The sequence below is a fragment of the Mchenga conophoros genome, linkage group LG20, assembly GCF_057382185.1.
Source record: "Mchenga conophoros isolate Kocher_MC1m ecotype Shallow Benthic linkage group LG20, M_conophoros_male_GT1.1, whole genome shotgun sequence".
In the NCBI taxonomy this organism is placed as follows: Eukaryota; Metazoa; Chordata; class Actinopteri; order Cichliformes; family Cichlidae; genus Mchenga; species Mchenga conophoros.
In genome coordinates, this window is record NC_140545.1 from 30,202,569 (window position 1) to 30,228,225 (window position 25,657).

Sequence of the window (25,657 nt, forward strand, 5' to 3'; positions counted from 1 at the left end):
TAGCTTGGCCCCTTACTCCCATTTATCTCTTCATACAATAAAGAAATCTTTAGTTACAATATTTGGGGGTTACGAGGCTTTTGATAAATGATTAGATCACAGAGTTTACTTCATATTAATGATCGGGCTTCCTTTGAAAGATATTTAAAGTTACTGTTGATTTAAACTGTCACAGAAAATAAATGATGGCAAGCAGGAACATTTTATAGTAGCTTTTATTTTGTTTTCTTATAAATTCCATAAATGTGGTTATAAATGGATGTGCTTTTTTAAAATTTTTTAATAAATACATACATCAAACAAGAGTAAAGAGAGTAGTTATCAAATGCAAAACCATAGTCAGATGTTGTCTATCTAGGTAACAGTAGTGTGCCACCTAGTGTACACATGTAAGGCTAAACTTTTGGTATTGAGCTGTGTTCGCCTGACACGCCCTGAAGTTTTGCACATACAAGGGAAAAAGCACATGTCTCTAACACTGGATTACGATACTTCACCTGCAACTGAACAGTGGATATTGAAAGTGAACTATATTTTGCAGTTCTTAGCCTCCACTGCTTTCAGTTATCCTTCATGTCATTGTTTTCTTCAAACATGAACGTTTAAGGTGTGAACTACAAATAACCTCCCCTATTTTTCCTTTTCCAGTCTGGTTATGTGTTAAACCTGTTACTTAGAAGTGTAATTGTGCATTCAATGCTTCCCTGATTCTCCTTACAACAAAAGGATGTAAACACAAGATGATAAATACAGGATGTATTAAAAAAATCATCCGATTTCAAAAGGCTATTTTCGTTTAAACAATGGACATAGACGCTTGCAGTAAAGTTTAAAATATATGGCTGAATATAAAATTTTACATACAAAACGTTCACAAGTGATCAATGTGTCGTACTCGGGCCATGCGGCGTATGTCCGTACGAGAGTCAAACTCCTCCCACACTTTTGCGAACGTGTCTGGAGTAAACGGCTGCAGAATTAAAGCACATTGAAATCGGATGATTCTTTTTGATTCACCCTGTATATCCAAAGTTCTGATATAACACAATATGTTTCATTCTATATTTTTGGACACAGCAGGGGACCCTGACTATGTCCAAAACAAGCACCCATAACTAACACATTAAAGCTATGCAAATACTAAGTATGATTAAAAAGAAATCTGGGATCCGGCCCATAAAAATCCAAAAAACCCAAGTGTACATTTGGGTATTCTTCCTTTCAAGGTTATCTTCTTCTGCATCTCTTTACCACTTCCAGCACAGCTGCTGTTTTTAGATTCCTTCATAGACATCTTATTCTGTCCCCTTGTCTTCCTACCACTGCAGTATATGCTCCTCCTACAGCTTCCAGTGTTTTCCTAAGCCAACTGAGAGACAATCTGGTGTTTCCTGAATCTGCCTGAACCACCTCAGTGAGATCTGTTCAATGCAAAAGAGTAGCTCCACCATGAATGAGCTCCTCTCCCTGTCATTTTAGAGTTAGCCCAGACACCTTCAATTAGATTTTCATTTTACGAGGCAGATGAAGCCACAGGGAGCCAATTCTGGTAACCAGGGCTGGTTTTGAGTGAAGATTTTGTGTTTTTTGTGTTAAAAAAAAAAAAAAAACTTCTGTGCCTTTAATGCCACGTGTGCCATCACAGCTGATGTTTTCTCTCTGTTGGAGGTCTGTGGTGAAAGTCACAAGTGTACACAATGGGCCTTCTATGGAACAATATAAAAATAGCAGTGGTGCTGGAAGCGATCTAGAGATGTGCAAGAAGGGAAAAAAAAAAAAAAAAAAAAAAAGCACAGCCAAATTTAAATTATGTATAGTTTCTGATTTTTGTGGTTTTTGTGCTTGCACCTTGTAATCAGATGCAATGTTGCTAAATACACAAACAGATGATATACAGGTATGTAAGATGAAGGATGCTTCCCATTGGTAAACAGCATATCTGATGTATTCTGTGTATTCTGTGTATGTTGTTTGTTGGGTTACAAATGACTAAAAACATGTTCCACTGCATCACATGGAAGATTAAGGTCTCAGAGTGATTTGTCCCTGCTTTAGGTTTCTCCTCAGAATTACTGGTCAGGGTTAAAAGGCAGTGCTCTGGATCATCTCATAGGCCTCATTGAGTGTTTTAAGCAGCTCTTCCTTTTCCTTGGCAGGTAGAAAGCTTGACTGTGCAGAGCAAATGTTCTGTAAGACACAAGACAGATTTCACATTGAGCTGGGGAATTAACTTTTAGGGAATGGTTCAGGAATCTGGGAACTTAGTCACACTCTCATCAACAGTAAGCTAGAAGTTTCATACTCATGTATGTGCAGTGAATATAGAGGTACAGGAGAAAAACAGTGTCTTGTGCGTCTTCAAATTCATATACAGATGTTATATGATAAATGCACAGAGAAATATATGGAGCTACTGAAGCATTAATCTTTAAAACACAATTTGCATTTGCTAGTTTTGCAATAAATGTCCTGAATCAGCAAAGATTGATGAGATGAGATTGATGAAGGCAGAAACGATGCAGAATGCTGCAGCTTACTGCTTAATGGCACTGTTGTGCTTTTGAATACTTATGCTTGCTTATCATATATAAAATAAAAAACTAAATGTAACTCCACAATTGGTGACTTTGGACCAGAGTTTCTGTGAATCCTGGTGCAATATGGCATGAAAAGACACCTGTCATACTCCCAGTGATGACAGGCATTCTCTTCTGTCACTGTTCCCGGTCAGGAAATAGTCTGGCAATTAATCCTCCAGTAAAATCAAAATGTGCCCTTTTTACATTATGTTAGTCTTTATTTAACCACAATGTTGCAATTACTGAGCTTTATAGCTCATATTCGTTACCTCTATAGAGCTATGCTAGCTGTTTCCTGGATGTAGCTTCACAATCTGCTATAAAGATTAAATGAGCATTGATCTAAGTTCGCTCTTGGAAAAAAGCCAATTAAAATGTCAGTGTCACCATCCTTTTAATAAGCTCTTTGAAAATTATTCCAAACCTGGTGGAACTTGGATGTGAAGCTCAATTGGTGCGTCTGAGGCTCTTCGGTGAACAGTGGATTATTTCTCCATGGAAGGTTTGGTCCCTGCTTCAATTAACGATGCAATATACCTTGCAATTACACCCCCTGCCTTCTTTTCAAACCATATTCAAATGAATTCTTCCTGTGAACTACTGCTATGATTATTCATGCATTTGATCTCACCAGTCGTTTGAATTCCTCCTCGGTGAATCCCATGTGTTGGTGTGCTGTCTGGTAGTCGTGATGCAGGTTGGAGTTAAAGATCAGAGGGTCATCTGTGTTCAGAGAGTAGTTAGCTTTGTCTTTCATGAACCTGCACGAAAGAAATAGTACGAAAATGAATAGATGCCCAAAGTTAGTTAATATTTAAATAAAATAATTGAAATTTTTTTATAAAAAAAAAAAACAGAAACTGACGTGATGACGGGGTGTGTGGTGAAGTCTGCGTTGCAGGCACCTGTTAGCTTACTCGAAATAGGACACGTCTGCAATCAGAACAGCAAAGGCAAAACTGAGAGGCCAAAATATTCCAGTCTTTTTTTTTTTCTAATTCAATTCAATTTTATTTATATAGCGCCAAATCACGACAAAGGTCGCCTCAATGCTTCCCTGATTCTCCTTACAACAAAAGGATGTAAACACAAGATGAGGTGTTTCTAAAACACCTTTTTCACAGTAGACATTTTGACTTGTGGCAGGAAAAGCACACTTGGAATTAATGATGCCATAGATCCCTTAAGTGCCGCACTAAGGCATCAGAGACTACTCCAAGGTCTTTTCTTTTTATTCTGTACCTCCTTAACTCCTCAAAACTTCATACTTGTGAAATCAATCTGAGTGTCCCATCTCAAAGGATGTCTTCATTCCTAAACTACATCTGAAGGACGGAGGAGAGAGGAACTTCTTGCAAGAGCTAAAATTGAGGATCCGCAGCTATATACTTTGCAGAAATCTTCTTACCCATGACGTATAAAAGAGCCATGACATAGAGCTGGTATATATGTAGCTGAAGCACTCTAAAGATAAGGTTTCTTTGTGTTCATATGTTGTTTCATTTATTTAAGATGATCAACTGCATGAAAAGGACACAAATATTGTGTCCTTGTCACATTCTGCCATGTTGTGAATTTATCTAAAGGCAGTATGCCTAAATATATAAACCATCATCAACAGCTGACATCTGAGACCAGAAAATACAGCTGGAGGCTACAGCAAAACAATAAACAGAGCTCTATGAGAATGTCTGATTTTATAAAGTGTCTCTTCCACTTGCAGGAAAGGATGCAAGGAATTGACAAAGAGGCAAACATCAAATTCTCCACTAGGGGTCAGTGTATCACTGTCGCTAAGTAGATACTTAGTAGCCCTCCAGTCCACTTATCAATGTAATTATCTAGTAGAACAATCTCATTTCCTGTCTGTAATGAGCAATATGATCAAAGAGCAAAGTACATTTAATAGATTAGATAACTTTGCGTATGATTCATATTTATAATGAAAATGCTGAGAATTTCACACAGTTCTTTACCTCAAAGTGCATGTTTTGAGCCAGCAGTTTTTTGTACAGGTCGTCGTCCTCCAGAGTGCGGTAACCGTGTCCAACACGTTCAGCTTTCAGCACTTCCACAGCCTAAATTTGAAACAGAAATTCATAACATAGAGGTGAAAGGTTATAAAGTGTAGAAAATTGCACATGTCAGCAGTGCCTTCAAGCTATTTCTGGAGGCACATTCAGATGTTATGCCATAGCTCAACTGTCAGTTTAAAGGATGGGTTCTTTAGAGAGCAGCCGTTTTATTTTAGTCAGACATAAAGTGGTTATGCACTACAGAAGTTTGGATGGACATTAAAAAATAAGCACAGTATGTAGACCTATATTGGGTTCTTAAGTATACCCTTGTAGGCCCCACAGGAGTTTGAATGAACCATGCCGCTGCCAGTCAGCAACAGCTGCGAAGGATGCAGTCCGTGTTACCAGGTAGATGTTTAGACAACATCAAACGAAACTGAGAACACTTCTGTAGCTTCAGTGTAGGGTGAGCGGCAGATGTGTGACCCAAAGTGAGCATTTGAGGAAAGTTTGCTCTATTTAAATATCTTGTCTACGCAGTAAGAATGTGCACAGATCTAAATAGAGGGGCAGGGTTTTGTACAATAACTTATAACGAGTAATAACGAGTTACTGCATGATTAGTGACAGCAGCTGTGACACTTTATTTCGACTGGTACTTCTACTCATTTTGAGCACTTTCTGCTACATCTCTCATTCGCACAAATTCATGCAGTGCTTTTATCTATACCTCTATGCTTTTATCTATCATTCACACACACTCACACGATGGATGTGTCAGGGACAACATAAGGCTCAGTATCACAGTGATCCAAGAAAACTGATCCCCTGACTTTCTGATTGACAGACAACCTATTCTACCACATGAGCCGCAGTCGCCCAACAGTCTACAGTTAGTGTTGCATAATTTATTTCAGTTATACTCCAATGATAATGAACCAGCTATCGAAGAAGTTGTGCTAAAATTTGTCTGCTCTCTGCTGGAGGAAAGGGGCCCTCTCAGGGTTGGCCGTGGGTGTGCCTCACATGTTTGTTATGTTGTTGGACCTTCACATGTCCGTTGTTGTGTCGTCCTTTACCCATATATAGTATTTACTCAGTGTTAAATGTATTCTTTTACCAGGCTTCAAATGGGCAACACTAAATATAAAACACTTATTTTATTGACATGCCCGCCCTTTTTGTTGTCACTGTGTGGCTTGATCGTTTAGTTTACAGGTATTTTAGGATATATAAGCACTAACATGACTCCACCACCTCACTCAGAAATGTCTCATAGTTGAGCTGCTTACTTCCTTAAAATGCACACAGTACGTATGGAGCAATTTAAAGGCACTCCCAATTTGTTTTCACACTAACCTTCAGCTGGGCTACAGCGGACATAGAGCTATGCTCTTCTTGTTTTCTTTGGACCTCTGCCCTTAATTCTGTTGTTAACATGTGGCTTGACTGTTTTGTTTAAACGTGCTTTTACGGACGGTTAAACAATCAGTAGGCTGCACCAGCCTGTTCACAAATGTCTCAAGTTACTGTTGAACAGCTCACCTCCTTCACCACAGAGGCCGGCCCCACCTCGCCAGCATGAACTGTCCTGTGGATCCCACAGCGTACTGCTTCCTGGGAACAAAATCAATCATGAAACGCAGCAGCAATCAAAGAGCTCAGCCAAACATTTGGTTTCCACATCTGTAATGTGTACCACTGACTTGAGTGCCGTTTATAATGTAGACAGGTTCTTGTACACACTTATTCTGGCAGAAGTGAAAACTTTAATAAACGTTCCCCCAGTGGGTACACATTGAAATAAAAATGAATGTTTAATTTGTCATCGAAGTAAACTAAATATAGAGATGGCATTACTCTGGTTTGAACATCTGGTTTCATTTTAGCATCTACAACCTCTGGCACACCGAGTGTGTCCTGCTTAATCAGCTCATACTGCATGCATCTAATGATCACATATGAAGATAACCTTCAATATTAGGGAGGACTTTGTTCTGTCAGCTCTGGTACTCGTTAATAATTAACGTACAGTGTGGGGGCTTGTATATACATTTCACAGCAGATAGTGATAAATACTGCTCGTCATAAAGAGATGTTAGAAAAACAATGTCTCTCTAAAGGAAAAACAAAGAATGACAAAAATGTAACAAATAAAATGTATGCAATGAATACAATGTAAACTGTAGATTTACTTAATGCACATACAGTTGCACTGAAAGGTTTTCTGTGAATTATTCTAGTGCTTAACGATTGTACACCACGTATCTTCACTCAGAGTTTGAGACACAAAGTTTTAGTTATTTGGGGTTGTCTGAAATAAAAATTCTGTATACAGGGTTGGAAAATACAAACAAAACCCCTTAGATTATTATGCCAGAAGTTTGTTGGAAGCGTTTGGTCAACATGAGCATTCTTAGGTACTTTTAACAAAATTTGGGTATTATTAGTTGTACTAGATGCATTTGTATGTGTTTGTCAGTCCAATGAGTGTGGTAAAACAAGCCCAGCTGTATTTGATCACGAGCATTAACAGAAATTTGAGAGGCCTTGGCCTCAAGAAGTTAGTCAGGTTTTTTTTTCTGGATGTTGTGCAATGACTCCAAAGAAAAAGAACAGCTCACAGAAATCACTGCAAGCCCAAACATTCATATCCAAGACGAGTGCATGCAACTTTCAGCTGCAACTGTGTTATTTACCTATCTATACGCGCATATACGCATGCAGGCTGTTTACCTTACACTGAATAACATTACAGAAATGCTTCAGTCATTCAGATGGTATTGTACTTTCTGTTGATGCTTAATGCATAATGAGCCAGCCAACAAAATCCATGCAACATCTGCAGATGCTGCACTGGAATTGCACAACATGGTTTACAACTAGCTTGTGAATTACTTTCATTGACGCACAAGCCGAGGCAGTGACTGAAAGGAATTTTTTTCATGCTCACAGATGAAAGTTCATGTAGTGTTTTCTTATACTATTACTACATCAACACGTTGTGTTTGGGGGGGTATTAATATTAAAACAGCAGCTTAGTAAATGATTCAAGTATCCAGTGAGGACAAGTTTTAGGCTAAACTCATTATTTACTGTAATGTTTAACTGCACATGACTCAAAAAGACTTCAAGGGTTTGAAATTGTGATTCTTTTTGAGGTACCCATTAGTTATTAATAATTTCTAGTGTTATTTCCCCCCAGACTTTTGTGTTTTCATGCCTTAGTCTTTGCTAGTTATTTGTGTTTTTAGATTCTTACTTTGAAGTTTTTATGATTTTCTTCTTTTTTTCTGCCTCTGCAATCGAATGCCCTCATTTGTTTCACGTGTGTTTAATTGTTCCTACCTACTTCTCATTTAAAGGTTGTTTAAAGGTTGCTGCTGTGAAGTTCCCACTCTCTGGAGGAACTTCTCAGAAAAGCTCAAAATATTTGACGTAACTCATCATAATGTGTTTGAACTGCTGTCATCAGATGACACAGGATATGAAGGCACTGCTGTGCACATTTTCTGAATGTCTGTCTTTTTGTTTAGCCTTCCCTATTTATATTTTGTTTTATTTATTTTGTATATAACGTTTATACCTTAAAGGGTACTGCACTTCATTTCTTAGTGTGCAATGCCAATAAAGAGATTCTGATTCTGATTTCTAATCACCACCAAGTTTGTTTTTCCTGCCTTTCCAATTTTTGTATTCTATTTGCCAGATTTTTGCTACAGTTTCTCTCCTGTGCATCACTGACAGTAACAACAGAATACCAAAACAAACGACCACAGTCAGATCTCTTTAGGAGTATTTAGCTCTATTATTATTGCTACTCTTTTGTTTTCATACTAAAAAAGTATGAAATACAAATTATGATATGATACCTACCCATGCTGGTAATCATAACCCCTCCTGTCTTTCAGAATGTAATTAATGTAAAATTGATGTAATTAACTGATGTAAAATATCCAGCACTTCAGTGCATTAAGTGATTAATCTACTTCCTTCATTAAGGTCTGACAGGGAAAACTGATTACTTACTGTGGTGTTCCCAGAATTAATCAATACTGGCTGGCAGAAAAAGAAATTGGATTTTTCTGACAAGCTTCACTGCATAAGAGGAAATTGGTTTGGGGAAATTAGATTTTTCTCCCATATTTGCTGGATAGAGATATGCATCAGTACATAAATTCTCTATATAGTGGTCTATGCCAGTAAATAAATACAACTTTCTCACTGAGAACATTTACTCTGCGGCTGTACTTAGCTGCAGCGTCAAAAGAAAACTAGGATTATGATAAAATACACAATCTAAATTACATTTTACTGTGTGCTCCTCTAAATATGCAACTAAAATTGGTGATAGTTAAAAGGGCAGAGAAAATCATAGTGATCAATTCTAAGGAGAGCGTCTTTATCATATATTGCAACCAGGGCCAATAGTTTGAGACATTTTACCTATAACCAGAAGAAGAAGGCAAACTCAGGGCATTACCAAAGAAAAACAGATTATATGTCAATCTGTCCTACAGCTGTCAGGATATTTCAGCAGACCAGCAAATAGACTAACGATGTCATAAAGCCCCCATTCCATAGAAGTTATACACCAATTAAATCCACAATGATTACACGCCCACAGTGATATTGCTAAAACATTAATGCAAAGTGTAAACATAACCACGATCACCGGCTTAGTTAAGTGTCTGTGCATGCTCGAGCTTGCTAACTAGGAACTACGATCAAGGCTGTCAGGCATCTTATTAGGTAAATTGTTGTAAAACAAAAATATTGTACCAGCTGAAGTTTTTACCATATATTTCTGTGAGATGATAAAGTCTTTATTCCAGTCTGACTTAGAAATACATTTGCACCAAACCAATTTCTTAAAAAGTACTAAAAACATTTAAAATGTGCAAAAATGTTTACATCCGGTGGTGCTAGAGGAAAAGTCGGGGCATGACCAAAATAGCATCTGAGAAGCATTTTCTCCTAAATCTGTATGTAAGACATCTTACCATGTAAGGAATGAACATCATTCACTGACAGTGTTGCATTAAAATGCAGGTCAATAGAATTTATCCTTTAGGGACCATTTATTTTAAGGTTCCCAAAGGATTTCATGGTAATGCATCCAACGGTTATGAATTTTGACTGTGGAAAATTACGATCCCACAAACGTCTCTCTCCATGCAGCTGTAAAATAAAGCTTCCAATACTCTAAGGATGCCTGAAAGTTAATGATGCAAAAAAAAAAAGCAGCTATATTTATCTGGCCGTAGCCACTCGGAGTATGACAGACTCTACGACTGTAAAGGTGTTTTTTTTTAAAGGTATTGTAGTTAGGCATTTCTTTTTAGATTTTACAACTGTAAAGGTATTTTTATGACCTCAAAAATGACATAATACTTTATTGTTACAGCTGAAGGGGGTGAGGCTGGATTATATAGCATTGTTGTGAAACAAAGACAATTTAAAGTTCCTTCTGATGGATGATGTTCATCATACTGGTGTTTCAACAAGCTCACCTCATAGGCCTCCTTGTGTTCAGGATTGGCTTCACAGTTGAGAGACTCATCACCTGCCAAATCAATGGCAACCACTCCCTCATCCTTATATTTCTTACACAGCTCCACAACATCCTTTGACCAGCCTGGAGAATTTAAAACATACATGTGTTACCAAACAGCTTGGTCCTGCTAACTGATAGCACACATGCTAAATGATACATAAATGTGACGACATGATTAATCTTCTTTTATGACAAGTTCAAGACAACTTTAATGAACATTCATAACTGTATTCACCTGGCTGATAATAACAGAGGTTTTGTTCTTAATGAAACAGTCTGTAAAGTCAATGTGAAACCAGTGCCAGCAACATGTGACCTTTGTAACCTTTGAACATACAAACGTGGTTGCTCCATGCTGATCTCCTGGTTTTATTATTATTGCAAAAACACTGTTTCTTATCTAATGTTCAGCACGAAAGCAATAAAGTGTTTCCTCAACTTGGTGCGTCACATCCTGTCTGTTATTACTTCACTCATATCTATTCTACTTTTACATAAATCCAAAGTTACGTAAGTACGCACTGTAACGTGTTTAAGCATAAACTACTCTACCTGCATGCAACAGCTGGTAATGCATCTGTATTTGCTGTCTAAACCATAACAAATTCAGATGTCCCGTTCACAAAGTCACAAATGAAAATAAAATGTAAACAGCTTCAGCCTGTTTTTGTGAGACTTGTACTAGAAAATGCACGATGGCAGATATGAGTTTCACTTGGCGGTTATACCGGAAACAGCTGCAGGAACGGAGTAGAGCAAAGGACACATCTCTACGATCAGTGCTGCTGCTGCTAACGGTAACTGCTCATGTTACCTCAGTTAGAATTACTGATACAGCAGTTTGAAGTGTGTACTTGTGCAGATACTAGCAGCACTCGTTAGCCCTCTCCTGTGAAAGCTGTGGATCTTTAATGCTTTTTTTTTTTTTTTTTTCTTTTAATATAATCCTTGATGTTTTCTTGCCTCTAAATACAAGTAATATTGTTATTTTCTTTGATGGCCAAAAACCTCAACAAATGTTCAGTGATCAAATCCTTCTGAGGATTAATCCTAATTACTTTGGAGCTATTTAATCAATAACCACTGAGAGAAAATACCAAAACCTGAGGCTTTCTCATTACCCTCAGATATCCTTTTAAGTGCTAATTAGGGAACGTTTATCTATGATCATCAGTTCCTCCATTTTCTTAACGGTTTATCAAATTCAGTAATAGTAGGTGACTGGAGCCTATCTCAGCTGTCAAGGAGTGACAGAACACCCTGCACATGTTACTGGTTTATCACAGCTTGTGACTGATGTAGAAAAATGAATAGTTTACAAACTGTGGGTCTCCAGTTATACCTAAATACTACACCACAAAAACTGTGATGTTTTGAGTACCCCTGGTCTTTTTCAGACAGTAATGCCCATAACATCACCACACTAAATCACACGCTGTTTGTAACATGATTCTGGGACGTATAAATGGGTCACAGGATAGAGAGTATGTCTGCTGACACTGGGCCAAGGGTGAGGTAGATGATGCTGACACAGAGGGATGGACTACCATCTACACATACAGCTAATTTAGAATGACCAAATAACCTGACTGTGGGAAAAGTTAAGCACCTGAATCACCCAGTGAGGCCAATATATCAGCTGATATTAGCTACTTGTTGATGTATTAGTATTACTATTAATGACAGCCAATAAATAAAATAATAAAGCAAAGCAGACATGGGAACCACCCTTAGTTTGTCTGCCAGAAGGGAATTCTGTAGCTTCCTTGTGTGTAGCACATTTATATTGCACATTTAGTACACCACAAACTTATCAGCTAACCAGGCAGAGCCAAGCAGAATAAATAAGTAATCCAGGTCTTTTAAAAATATATTTACACTGCACTGTCATTTTTCTAAGATCTTTGTAAAACCTCGTAAACATCTACACAAATTTTAGGGAAATCTGTCAATATATTGTGTATCTGAGAGGAGAAAATATTGGCTCATATATTCGATTTTTAAATAACCAAATAGTGGCAAATCCACTATCATTCAGGCTCTGAACGATAGTGGATTTGCCACATGCAAACTCCTCACAGAAAGGCTCCATCCACCTAGATGGTTTGTCCTCAGAAACCTCTGGATGTGAGTGCAGTGCTAACCATCAGCTGAACTAACACAGTCACGTTAGCAATTTCATTTTATGAGCTCAAAATGCTTTTAAAACAGTCCATCAGACATTCATACAGTGCTCATTGGAGACCAACAATTTGTAGCATATTCATTTGAAAGAAATACGAAAGGTTTGCATATCTATATCTATATAGTATAAATTAAGTTAGCATGTTGCGTTTTTCTGTGGCGCTTGTGTTCATTTTATTTTTATTTTCTAAAAACAATAACTGAGGCAGTGGCTAAGGCAGAACACAGTACAGCAAGAAACCTTATCTCACAAGGTTGTGTGAGCAGACAGGAGCATGAACAGTTCATTACTTGGCATGTGGCGCATGCAGCATAGAATGGACCTGGCTTTGATTTTGAACTCTCTCTCCCCCTCGCTGAGGCCCTCGTTAACCAGTCTCACCACCTCATCTGGGCTCAGGTCGCCCCTGAGCAAAGACAATAAGAAACGTTCCAGTAAATGAATCAGAAGTTTATTTGATCCTTTATTTGAGCTGTGCAAACCAAATACCTACTCTTCCTGGTTCCATGGAATTGGCTTCACTCCACTGTTAGCTAGAAGATGTGGGCTGTATCTAACTTCAACATAAATCACTCCTTCTTTGGCTTTGTCTTCAACAAACTCACGGGCTATCCTTTTAATGGCCTCTCGGTCTCCACTGAGAATTGAAACAGAAAAACACAGAACAAATTAAAATGCCCATTAGCTCTGATAAGCTTATCTCAATGATAAAAAAAAAAAAAGCAAAAGCACTGGCCACTCCTAACCAGCTATCTATACATTACTGTCTTTCACAATGCGCAGTATAAGCATTTCTAGGAGTTAGCTCAAGTGTTATTGATATGATCTATGATACGGGACGTATTTTTTTTGCTGATTGACTTATAATCTGTATTAGATTAAATTCGCTGACACTGACAACTATTCCATGTTGTGCATAATGATCCTCTCGGCTTTCTTCTACAATTTAAAACCAGGTGAAATAAGCAAAACGTTTTTATCATTTACACTGACATGTTAAATTATGTACAAATTCTTCCAAGTGATCTCACCTTATTGAAATTATGTTTAATACTTGGTGTTGACACACTGTAGGAGATCCAGTGCACATTGGAGAAGCATAAGTACAAGGACTTTAAGGACCCCAAAATGTTGAATGCCCTTTCTGACACAACGTCAAAGGAATTTGTTTCTCCTCCTGGGATCAATCCAGGGAGTCTCGTTTGTTAGGGGAATTTGTAAAACACTTTCTTTTCAGATGAAATAGTTTCATAATTTTCTGCATGACAATACAATACTTTCATTCTGGGCGAATACTGAGAGAATTAGAGCTTTCCCTCTTTTCCAGCAGCACGTTTTCACTTGCACATCATGTGACTGCAAACAACGCTGCTTCCAGCATTTACAATGAAAGCGAAAGCTCATTGACCAGCCTTGAATGCATGTTCTGCAGTGTCCTCACAGTAACCCCCTCAGAACACACACGCAGCCTCATCACTGCCAAGCTCATACAACAATTCGGCCTAAGCTCAACTCAGCCTAGCAGGTTCCCTGTGTTGTTGAAGCTGTCCTGGCTTTAAGCGCCTTGATTCAGAAGAGTCCATTCAGCACAACTGCATGAAGCATTCCAGACATTATACAGACCGTCATTGTTGAATTCTTTTATGGCCATTGAACATTTGAAGGCCTGTACTCGGTCTTTTTAAATGTTTGAGGCCAGTTACTGCGGGAACTAAATATAAGACAGAGTGACACTGGAAAGGAACCGAGAACAACTTCACTCTAGTTTTAATTTGGCTGCTGAAGTGGAACTTGAGCTCTGTAATAATGTGTTCCTCTTCTGTATGTCTGACATTTAAAATCAACCCCCTGTCATGGTGCACAATTATATTGCATAATCCTGCCAGGTCAGTATCATCAGTCACAGCTATACCACACATCCTGATTTCAAAGACTTTGGATGCACTATGACTGTAGTAGCTACATAATAGGGAAATCTGTCATGTCAGTGTGATAACAAACTGCTTAACTAGGCTATTAGTAACTCGTTCTTTGCACCCAGGGTCAGCTGATCAAGAGGGAAACACCTTAGCTAAGTATGCAACTGAAATGTGGCACTTACGCAATTACGTGCATATACTCGTTGAACTTTTCCAAGAAACTAGTGAGGGTGCCAGGCTTTTCCACAATGATCCTCTTCTTCATCTCCTCCACAGTATTCACAGGCAGAGTTTTACCACGCATCCTAACATAGGGCAAAAAAAGGAAATAGAAAAATGTAAAAACTGCATTGAAATGTAAGCATTTAATTTTACCCTTTATAAATGTTTTTTTAACTGAGTTGTGTACTTTGTTTAAAAGAAATTTGGAACAGCAGTAATTTGTGTGACATAAACCACTAAAAATCTGAATAAAAACATTTGACTGTTTTGGTGACTGATATTCATCACCCAAGCCTTCTGAGATGGAGTATATTGCTATTTTGCCAAATCAAATGAGATGAGAACTACCTGACTAGGAACAAATGGTAGACAAATGTCATAAAAAATATAGCTTGTACATAAAGGAAGCTTGTAGCCTCCTGAAATAAAATGTAAAGCCACTGCATAAGTGACTTAAACCTCCACTCTTTCAAACTGCCAGCAGTTGGCTCTTCTGGTTGGAATTTAAAAATTTCAAAGCAGTTAAGATTCAGGGCACGGCTACCTTGTGTGTTTGATGTCAGTGAGTATGAGCCTCTAACAATAAAGCTAAGAAATTACCAATTTTGCTCTGCACTTATTCTCTTGGAAAATAACACAACTGCTGCCGTAGCATTTTTTTCATAAATGAATCTACACTAGGCATGTCACCAGAACTAATCTTTTGATATTACAATTTTTAAGGAACAACGCAGACAGTGTCAGCAGCGTATGTACCGAGGCTCACATTGTTCAGAATTGACATGGACAGCATACACCTGCCAATGTTTTTGTAATACCCTTACATGCTGAAGAAGAAAAATGCCCACAAGCCACTGCAAAAACTACACTAGAAAGATGGCAACTAGAGAGCAGCTCTGACAATAACTCCACCCTGACTCACTGATAAGAAAGGAAGTTACAGACAGGCATATGTTTTCCTCAAATACAAGTTACCTCTTTTTTGAGACAGCAGGCAGTGACATGATGAAATCAACTATGCTCCATGTTTGCAACGGCTAATGCTCACGCTAATATAATGCAATTAACATTATACCAGAGGTGGGCAACTCCAGGCCTCAAGGGCTGGTGTCCTGCAGGTTTTAGATGTGTCTTTGATCCAACACAGCTGATTCAAATGGCTTAATGACCTCCTCAACATGTCTTGAAGTTCTCCAGAGGCTTAGTAATGAACTAATCATGTGATTCAGGTGTGTTGAGCCAGGGTGAGATCTAAAACCTGCAGGACACCGGCCCTTGAGGTCTGGAGTTGCTCACCCCTGCATTACACCGTGCAGTAATGTTAGAAGGCGACTCGACAGCCATCCTAATTTCAGTCTGTGGCCTGTCAACAAAATATAATGTTAAGATTTTTACTCAATGGTCTACCTTGACCATATCAGTGATTTAAAACTACTTTCTAATAAAGGAGTTTATTTTCACCAATAAAAACGATATCAAGAGTCAGTGATTTTGGTACTATGTAAAAAACATTCTGGCATCCTAGTTCACGCTCCATATTACAATTTCCCAAAGCATAATTCCTAATGGGCCAAATGCCTTTTCAAAATAAAGTCGGAGAATTTTCTTTGGCCTGTATCATCCAAAATACCTGCCATGACAGTTAATATCTAAACGTCCATAATAAAAAACTAATACAATTTAAATATATTAACTCACTGGGCAACATCCATAATGGTCTGCACCCTGATGGCTCCATCCAGGTGCACGTGCAGCTCAACCTGTGAATGAGAAAGTTTGTTGCCAAATAAACTGATTATCAAAAATACTTCCACGCAGAAACCTGGTGGAGTTTATAGAAGACAAATATGATGTCAGTGGAGCAGCAAGCAAGAGCAGGGGTGTGTTGCAATTCTGTGATTTGGCTGCAGCCCATCGTGAATGCAGTATGCATGACAGAGCAACAAGTGGTGAAAAGGCCAGCAGTGCCAACGAAGGGTCACAATAAGTATTCTGGCTCTCCTTCCATCGCTGTGAGTGCTGATTTTTCCAACCAGATGACAAATGATAAATCTCTGCCCCTCCCTTAACAGCTGAGACCTTGGTTGTCACAGCGAGGTTCAAATGAAAATTTTCCTACCACAGACATTTAATTCTAACCTCTGGTTAGAAGTGATGATGAGCAAAGAACTAGGCAAGGTTATTGAAACTTGTTTCAATAGAAGTTTAATCTTTTTATTGCATTAATCAACTGGTTAATATGCTTTAATCCGCTTCTGATTGAGCAGTGGGAACCGACACAGGACACTGTTTTTGCCAAAGCTTAAAATTAGAGAAACTTGGGACAGTTTAGGACATTATCTGAAGATGAGGTAGGGTGAAGGCAGAACACATGGTAACCACATGCACACTGTGATTATTAGCACTAATCTCACATTGGCTGTATTCTCATGTGCGCCTCTATCAGTGTTTACAAAGGTTTATGCTGCAGTGCACATGTAAAAAAAAAAAAAAAGCTCATGTTTTTATTGCTCTGAAGCAAGCAGGGCTCAGTGGGAAAAGCTGATGTACTCACTTTCATGCTCCAAAATCATCAAATTCTGACAGCTGGAATGTTTATTCACCATTTTTTGCTTCGTTAGAAATTGATATTTCACATTAAATAAATATTATAGAGAAAAGTGTCAGGCTCTGAAAAGACTTATTAAACCCTGGACAGCTGAATTTAAGAGCGCCGGGATTTCTGATGTCCTACTGTTTCCCTGGAAAATGCCAGATGTTGTGGGTTTGCATCTTTTACACCTGGAAAAGCTTGGCTTCATCCCATATGGTTGAAACCATGTTTCCAACATAAAAGGGAATTCAAAGGCTTGATGTCACTGGCACCTGTTAAAGGATGGGTTTGGAAATATGGCAAATCTCTGTGCGGTTTTCTAAATAATTTTTCATATCAGAACTTTCAATAATAACAATGAATAGAAATGATTTAATTGGAGCTGTTAAAATACAGATCTGCAATATCCTATCTGTAGCTCTGCGCTTGACAGAAAGAGGCTTTATGCATTATTAAATGAAGTTATGTCGGTTAAGCCACACAACCTTCTTATCATACTTCTGTCTAAGAACAAGCCTAAGCTGTAAGTAATGTTAAAAACAACATCAGCACAGTATTTCCATTGCATCAAATGTTATGAATTTGAGTGTGCTGCCATGCTGGCCTGTGAAACTTGTGACAGAACCATGAAATCCCAATTTTAGAATCAGAATCAGAATCAGAATGGTTTTATTGCCAGATGTTGAGGTTTACAACATTAGGAAATTGCTGCGGTGCTTCAGTGCAGACAATAAGAATTAAAGTGCTATGTAGAAAGAAAGATATGTGCATGAGATATACATGAGATATATACATGAGAATAAGAATTATGAGTGCTACGTAGAAAGATATATACATGAGTGCAGGTGGTGATCAGTGCCAAACATATATACATGAGAGTAAGAATTATGAGTGCTACGTAGAAAGATATATACATGAGTGCAGGTGGTGATCAGTGCCAGACATGAAATGATGCAGTGACACAGCGTAGGGTCATGTGTTAGTGGCGGGGACAGTCATGTGGTTATTGTTCATGTGTCCAACAGCAGAGGGGAAGAAACTGTTCTTGTGGCGAGAGGTTCTGGTGCGAATGGACCGGAGCCTCCTGCCTGAGGGGAGCAGGTCAAACAGACTGTGTCCAGGGTGAGAAGGGTCAGCTGAGATCCGGGCTGCACGCCGCAGAGTCCTGGAGGTGTACAGGTCCTGCAGAGATGGGAGTCTGCAGCCAATCACCTTCTCAGCAGAGCGCACAACACGCTGCAGTCTCTGTTTGTCCCTGATAGTGGCTCCAGCATACCACACGGTGATGGAGGAGGTGAGGATGGACTCGATGATTGCGGTGTAGAACTGCATCATCGTCCGTGTTGGCAGGTTGAATTTCTTCAGCTGCCTCAGGAAGTACATCCTCTGCTGGGCTTTCTTGATGACGGAGGTGATGGTGGGCTCCCACTTCAGGTCCTGGGTGATGGTGGTACCCAGGAAGCGGAATGAGTCCACAGAGGTGATGGGGGTGTCAGTCAGGATGATGGGGGGGAGTGGGGCTGTGTGCTTCCTGAAGTCCACAATAATCTCCACTGTCTTCTGGGCATTCAGCACCAGGTTGTTGTGGCTGCACCAAGACACCAGACGTTCAACCTCCCTCCTGTAGGCAGACTCATCCCCGTCAGAGATGAGCCCAATGACGGTGGTGTCATCTGCGAACTTGATTAGCTTGACAGACTGGTGGGTGGAGGTGCAGCAGTTGGTGTACAGGGAGAAGAGCAGAGGAGAAAGAACACAGCCCTGAGGGGAGCCGGTGCTGATGGTCCGGGAGTCCGAGACATTCTTTCCCAGCCTCACGTGCTGCTTCCTGTCCGTCAGGAAGTCAGTGATCCACCGGCAGATGGGATCAGGCACATTCATCTGGGAAAGCTTGCCTCGGAGATGGTCTGGAAGGATGGTGTTGAAGGCAGAGCTGAAGTCCACAAACAGGATCCTGGCGTAGGTTCCTGGGGAGTCCAGATGCTGCAGGATGAAGTGTAGGGCCATGTTGATGGCGTCGTCTACAGACCTGTTGGCTCTATATGCAAACTGCAGGGGGTCCAGGAGGGGGGCCGTGAGGGTCTTGAGATGGGAGAGAACTAGGCGCTCAAATGACTTCATGACCACAGATGTCAGAGCCACGGGTCTGTAGTCATTTAGTCCAGTGATCCTAGGTTTCTTGGGGACAGGGATTATGGTAGAGGACTTGAAGCAGGCAGGCACATGACATGCCTGCAGTGAGGAGTTGAAGATGCCAGAAAACACTGGGGCCAGCTCGTTTGCACAGTGTCTGAGGGTGGCAGGAGACACACCGTCTGGGCCGGGAGCTTTCCGAGCATTCAGACTCCTAAACTGCTTCCTCACATCTGCTTCATGAATATGAAGAGTTGTGGTCGGAGGAGGTGGTGTGAAATCCTCTTTTGTGTGGGGTGAGGGGGCGGGTGTTGCAGGTGAACAGTTTGAAGGTGGTGATGGCTCTATGGAGGGGGGAGAGGTGGGGGAATGAGTGTCCAAAGTGCCTCTATTGTTGGGGTCGTTGGAGGTGTGAAGGCTGCCTGATGGCTCGTCAAAACGACAGTAGAAGTCGTTAAGGGTGTTGGCTAAGAGCAAGTCATCAGTGGAGTGGGGGGTTTTAGGCTTGTAGTTGGTGATATTCCTAAAACCTTTCCACACAGAGGCCGAGTCATTCTCTGAGATCTGCTGCTGCATCTTCTCAGAGTGCTGATGTTTGGCAATGTCCACTTCCTTAGTGAACCTGTACTTGGCCTCTCTGTAGCAGTCCCTGTCTCCGCTTCTGAACGCCTTACTCTTTTCCAGCCACAGCTTTTTGAGTTTAGGGGTAAACCAGGGTTTGTCATTGTTATAACTCACCCTGGTGCGTGATGGCACAATGCTGTCCTCACAGAAGTGGATATAGGAGGTGACAGTGTCCGTAAACTCGTCCAAGCTGTTAGAAGCAGCCTTCATTGTGTCCCAGTCTGTGGTCTCCAAAGATTACAAAGTCTGTCTTTGTCTATTGATCACTTTAGAAAAATGAGTAACACTACTCAGTTTTCAGTAACTCTGGTACTTTGAAGGCTCCAGATTAAAGTTCATAAATTAACTCAGACAGAAAATTAGCAACTATTAATACTTACAAGTTGCTTAAAGTGTTTCACATTATTAGCTTCCAGCTCTACATGTACAGCTTTATGTTTTTTTTCTGTTTTATATTGTCATGCCAAAACATAATAAATAACAATATAACCACCAAATGCCATCATGTATTATATATACATGAACGGGGCAGGGATGGCTCGGTAGGTAGAGTGGTTGCCCCATGATCGGAAGGTCGGGGGTTCGAATCCACTGAATGGCTACTCTGAGGTACCCCTGAGCAAGGTACCGTCCCTACACACTGCTGCCTGAGCACCTGCTTAGTGGCTGCCCACTGAGTGAATGGGTCAAATGCAGAGGAAAAACAAGTAATTTCCCCATGGGGATCAATAAAGTATGCATGATTATTATTAATACATATTTTCCTCTTTTTTGTATAGTACGCATGACTTTGAAAGTTAGCATGAAGCTGAAAGTTTTTACATAAGAGTTTTGTTAGCTAGATATGCAGGTATTTCTGCTGCAATCATGGTGTCAGACTCCTCAGAGCAGGTGTGTCACCCATCAAAGAAGAAACTGAAAATTTAAAAAGTTTCAACCACTTAACTGTATAACTGCATAGAAATTCCCAAATATGAGATGAATTAAGTATTTCTCACTATGATCTGTTTCCGCCTGCAAAAAATCTTCAATGACACAACCTTGCACTTTTTGAAAAGACTGAAAGGACTTTTTTCAGAGTCCAGTAATATCCTATTGAAACACAACAACTTAGTAGAAAATTGCTAGTTGGAGCAAGATTTGCTTCTATTACATGAACTGTCTACACAGCTCCGTAGCTGCATCCTTTTTGGTGTGACAATGGTAACCAAAGAGCAGATGTTTCTATCCAAATGTTCACCACAGAAATGCGTGTGCATCTTTGAGGTTGTTGATGTCCCTTGCCTACAACACCACACAAAAGCCGAGCGTGTCAGCAATATTGCATCCACATGGCTGATGCAGACAGGAGACAGCTGGGTAATCAAGTTCAAGTTCAGGGATTTCTTTCTTTCAGGAAAATAGCAGTTCCTCTAGCACATTGTGTGCCTTATACAAACCAGTGTCACAAACAAGCTGTTTGTGAAGCTGCTTTTTAAGAAAATGACCACTTATCTACTCTGTAATTATTAGGCAATCCTAAAATAGGAAGTTAAAAAGAGGTATGGACAGGATTCCAGTTGGGTCTATTTTGAAGCAACATTTGACTTCTGTCATCGCACAAAACTTTATGTTTCTATTTGCCTTAGCACGTTTAATGTGATGCAGCTGTGCAGCATTAAAACATAACAGAAGCTCAATGAGAGCACAGTATTCAGTCTTACTGAAACGCTTTCACAGATTTCTGCTATTTTATAGATGAAGCAAATATTGTGTGATCAACAAAAATAATCAATCAGTGGTGATCATTTGCTACTTTGCATTACAGGATTGTACATTGAATATGTTTGGTTTAGAACAGGTGGTCTGATAAAATAAGACATGCAAAGATGCAAAATGTTTAGTGTCATGATGTATGTGTTATGAGCCATTTCTTTAAGAAATTAATTATTACATTAGCAGACACCAGACCTAAGACAGCAAAGAAACCCGCTGAAACTAGTCTGACCAAACTTCCTGAAATTTTAAGCACCAGTCTGCAGAAAAAGTAATGTGAAAATTTGTCATAACAGTACTGTTCAACACTCATAGCTTATTCTTTGTTGACATTGGCTGTATTTCAGCTTTATGTGATTGGAGTTAATTATTGGAAATACATATGTCAGGTTGCCAAATATGACACTATGCATAGATTAAATTCTTGGACCCAGGAACATGAAGACAACATTTCTCCCATTTATTTTTTTCACTCTCATTTAGATGTGATGTGCAACTACTGAAACTTTAATCCAGATCCAGAACTTCCAGGTTGGGCCAAACATCGAATTAAACTCTTTTTGAGTAATCCAACTAAGCAACAAAACAAGTCATGTAGCCTCATAGGTGGAGTTAATTCGCTTAACACAACCATAGTTTAGCAAACACAACCCAATGATCACATACCGCACTAATCCTGAACTACAGCACTGTGATGCATTCAGCATATACAGTAAAACCTGTTTGGTGAACCGGTGACAGTTGTTGCTGCACACAATGAGCTCTTCAACTGCATATTAGTGTGTAATGAGATTATCTCTTCCAGCAGCCACCGCACCCTAAGGTTAGGTTATCTCCATTTACAAATTTTTCACAAGCCAACATCACGTGACCTCAACACTACATGGCAACAGAACCCACATCTTTTTCTCTGCTTCTAAGAAGGTAACAGGTTTCAGGCTCCAAAGGGCACCAATATACACTTCTTGCCTGTGTGCCTGATTTGCATGTCAAACTGTCTGACTAATAAACGTTTATTTGACTGTTAAACTTTGTTATGGTCATCGGTTGTCAGTATCATCCCTTTAAAAGTATTATTGATAAGCTATATCAGGAAAATAATGTAAAAGTTGTGTTTCGTTTGTTTATTATTCAGCGAGGATAGAATCCGGCGCATTAAGCCTTTTATGCCACGAGCGGACATTAATTCATAAATTTTTAACTGCCACGATCAAGTTTTGAGACCTTCCCCAATTTCTTTGCTTTGCGGCAAAAAAGCATTGAAATGAAAGGTGCTGCACACGGCTCCTTTCATTCATACAACAGGTTTTGTCCGTTTAAAGGAGGGTAGCCAAATTTCAAACTCCAAGCAAGAAAAATAACGTTTTTCCGTGTTTGAGTGCGGGTATTACGACAGCAGGAAGGAAGTTGGGTTTTTTTTTTTAAAAGTTAAACTTTATTTTATGTTTAATTTTTAAACCTTTCTTTTGAGTCCTTTTTTGTCGAGGGGGTTCTCACAATATGGTTCCCAAACAGTGTCAAAGCAGGCGTACCGGGCGTAAAACCATGGAAAATTGAAAAAGAAACCGCTTGAATTATTAAAGCTCACACTACAGTGAGCCGGCTGAGCTGTGAACATACCTTCGGCTTGCTGAATACTACTTGTTCAGATGAGCGATCGGCCATCGTAGAGAAAGCGTTGTGGCTGAGCCTGCTGGTGTACAGAGAGCTGACGAGTGGAGAACCGAAGCTTATCGCCGCTCGCCTTGCTATTATATGCATGACTCAGGGACACGCCTTCTTTCCCCTCCCAAATGCAAAAAGCAGCGCCAAGAGGCTGTTTTTTGCTGGACTACAAAGTGAGAAGTGATGGTGTGCAGATCAGCAACAGGCTGTGCGCTTTAGTGTGCATTAAACATGCGTAGCCTTAACAACAGCGAGCAGAAGGATTAATGGCTCTGTTGTCTGTGGCAGCAGCTTTGCACCCATGTGATGGGAGCTTTGTAGCCATCTAATTGGCCTAATAATATGAAACCAGCGATTTCGTTTGCATTTATTCAAATCTCTGATCACCGACCCCAGAAAAGAACAATAATCACAAACAAAAATATTAATTTTGTTGCAATAAACTTCACTTTGGAGCTTTTAAAAGAATCCGTTTACCTCAAAGACCATTGGCCTACTTCAAATGCTTCAAATAGCTGGCCGTGGAAAGTGCACAACCTCCTAATCCCAACAACAGGTTAGACTCTTTTTCTGTCAGCATTAAAAGTGTTGAACTCAGACCTGAATTAAGGGCTGAAACCGGTGTAGTTTATCTTTAGGTTTTAGTTGGGAAACAATAATAATGGCACCATATGGCAGTGGGAAGCATTATTTTTGTATTTTCAGATTTCATATCACAGAGATAAAATTTTTACACAAAGAACATTTTGGTCCATGGGAATCTAAACACAGTGAGCACATCCTCTTTTAACTTGAGTCCAAACAGCTGTGAACAGAATGTCAAACTTGCGTGCTATATTTTCAATCTGCTTTGGCAGCAGATTTTGCATTTTAACCAATGCTGACCTCCCCTGAAATCAGCCCAATCATCATTGCCAGTCACATGTGACCACTCTCCACTTAGTTTCTACTTTCAATCCACAGAAGCCTTCTGTTTGCTGCCAAAAAAACACTAAAATGATTCATAATAGTGACATTTCTGTATGAGCCCCTTGTTCTTTTTCTATTATAAATTATCAGCATTTTTGTTATGAGATAGTAATTCAGTTTTCTTTGCTGAGGTTTTGAATATCCTGCTTCCAATTAAACGGGCCAGAAGAATTTTATTTGTGAGGCCTAAAGCTGGAAAATTAGATTTGAGCAGCTCCAGAGTCCTTCTTTGTCCAGATAATCTGTCCGTCTTGCTGTGAGCAGTTTTCTCAAGAACCTTTTTATCACTGAAAACCAGTGGTGGAGGAAGTGGCTATCCCCGTCCTTTATGTAATACTTCAAGTAAAAATACTAATGCAACAAGTACTCAAAGCCATACACTAACAATGTTACTTCATTAAAAACAACTGTAGAATGATCAGAAATTGTACTTATCATTTTCATTAAAAAAAAAGGTTATACAGATATGTATTTAAGCAATACTGGAGTTACTTTGTTATATCCACCCGTGCTGAAGACACAGTTTCTGTTTAAAGCCTCTTCAAGACCGAGCGTACACAGAGGTTCCTCTCTTCACTTCCTAGCATCAACAAGTGGTTGTAGCTCAGAGCAATCCTACAATTTTTCATCAACAAAGAATCCATTTTCAATTTAAAAAACATTCCACTGAGCCAGTGTGAAAAAATATCTGAGTGCCTCCCTTCACTCTTTTCCTCTTCCATAAATAAGTCTCCATTACATGCTTATTAGCATGTAAACAGTGCAGCATTTAATAAAGACAAGGAAGATTGTGCAAGAACTGGACTGACTCTTGGTTAACACAAGTCTGACATGTTAACTGTTAACAGCTGTTAGCTCATCTGCCCCATTAATGTAGAGACAATGGCATCATGTTTTAAAAAAGCTGCACTACAGATGTGAAACTATAAATCTGATGTGTCTTTAACAGAGAGTTTTTTCTAAGGCCTTACACATGAAGCTTTTTTTAGCGAGGTCGATTAGAAAATGTTTTGAAAAGCCTTTTGTGCAGGCACAGGAGAAATGAGAGAAAAACATGCATGGTCGACAGTTCCCATTTCCTTTTTTATCTTCTTATTATCATCATAAGAAACAGAGAAGTCTTTGTCTTAAAGAATAAACAAATATTCATATCGAAAGAAAGAGGCTACACATATCTTAAATATTTGCTTTTTGTTGCTCCTTGTAGGATATCAAAAAGGACAAGTTTGCTTTGATGTTTGACAAATACAGTAATGTTGGAAATGGTACATGTCATTTTAATCAATGAGATTCAGACATGCCGTTAAGTGGATGCTACAAACTACACAGATTTGATTTCATTCAGCCACAAAAGTTTTTGTGATGTTTTACTATAGTCCAAAGGTGATATTGGCCAGGACCTCACTCAAAAGGAGGTCTCTCCTTTCTTTCTTTCTTT

At 39.4% G+C, this 25,657-nt stretch overlaps 1 protein-coding gene across 2 annotated transcripts; it reads right to left on the reverse strand.

The window, feature by feature from the left end:
- Positions 1-197: 197 nt before the first annotated feature.
- On the reverse strand, positions 198-23,416 carry ada (adenosine deaminase). Of its 2 annotated transcripts, XM_085258695.1 has the most exons (11): positions 23,206-23,416; positions 16,179-16,240; positions 14,441-14,563; positions 12,833-12,976; positions 12,630-12,745; positions 10,111-10,235; positions 6,143-6,214; positions 4,556-4,657; positions 3,445-3,512; positions 3,211-3,340; positions 198-2,187 (listed from the first exon to the last, which is right to left on the reverse strand). In XM_085258695.1, the coding sequence occupies exons 1-11, from the start codon at positions 23,344-23,346 to the stop codon at positions 2,083-2,085; spliced, it is 1,188 nt and encodes a 395-aa protein (XP_085114821.1). In that variant the 5' UTR covers positions 23,347-23,416; the 3' UTR covers positions 198-2,082. The 2 variants fall into 2 exon arrangements, with proteins under 2 accessions (XP_085114821.1, XP_085114822.1); XM_085258696.1 differs by lacking the exons at positions 16,179-16,240; positions 23,206-23,416 and adding an exon at positions 15,456-15,569.
- Positions 23,417-25,657: the final 2,241 nt, after the last annotated feature.

Coding starts and splice junctions, on each gene's coding strand:
- ada (XM_085258695.1), bottom strand. CDS start 23,346: ATGCATATAATAGCAAGGCGAGCGGCGATAAGCTTCGGTTCTCCACTC. Junction 16,241..23,205: donor TAGTATTCAGCAAGCCGAAG/GTATGTTCACAG, acceptor TCTCATTCACAG/GTTGAGCTGCACGTGCACCT. Junction 3,513..4,555: donor CTCAAAACATGCACTTTGAG/GTAAAGAACTGT, acceptor TTCTGATTGCAG/ACGTGTCCTATTTCGAGTAA.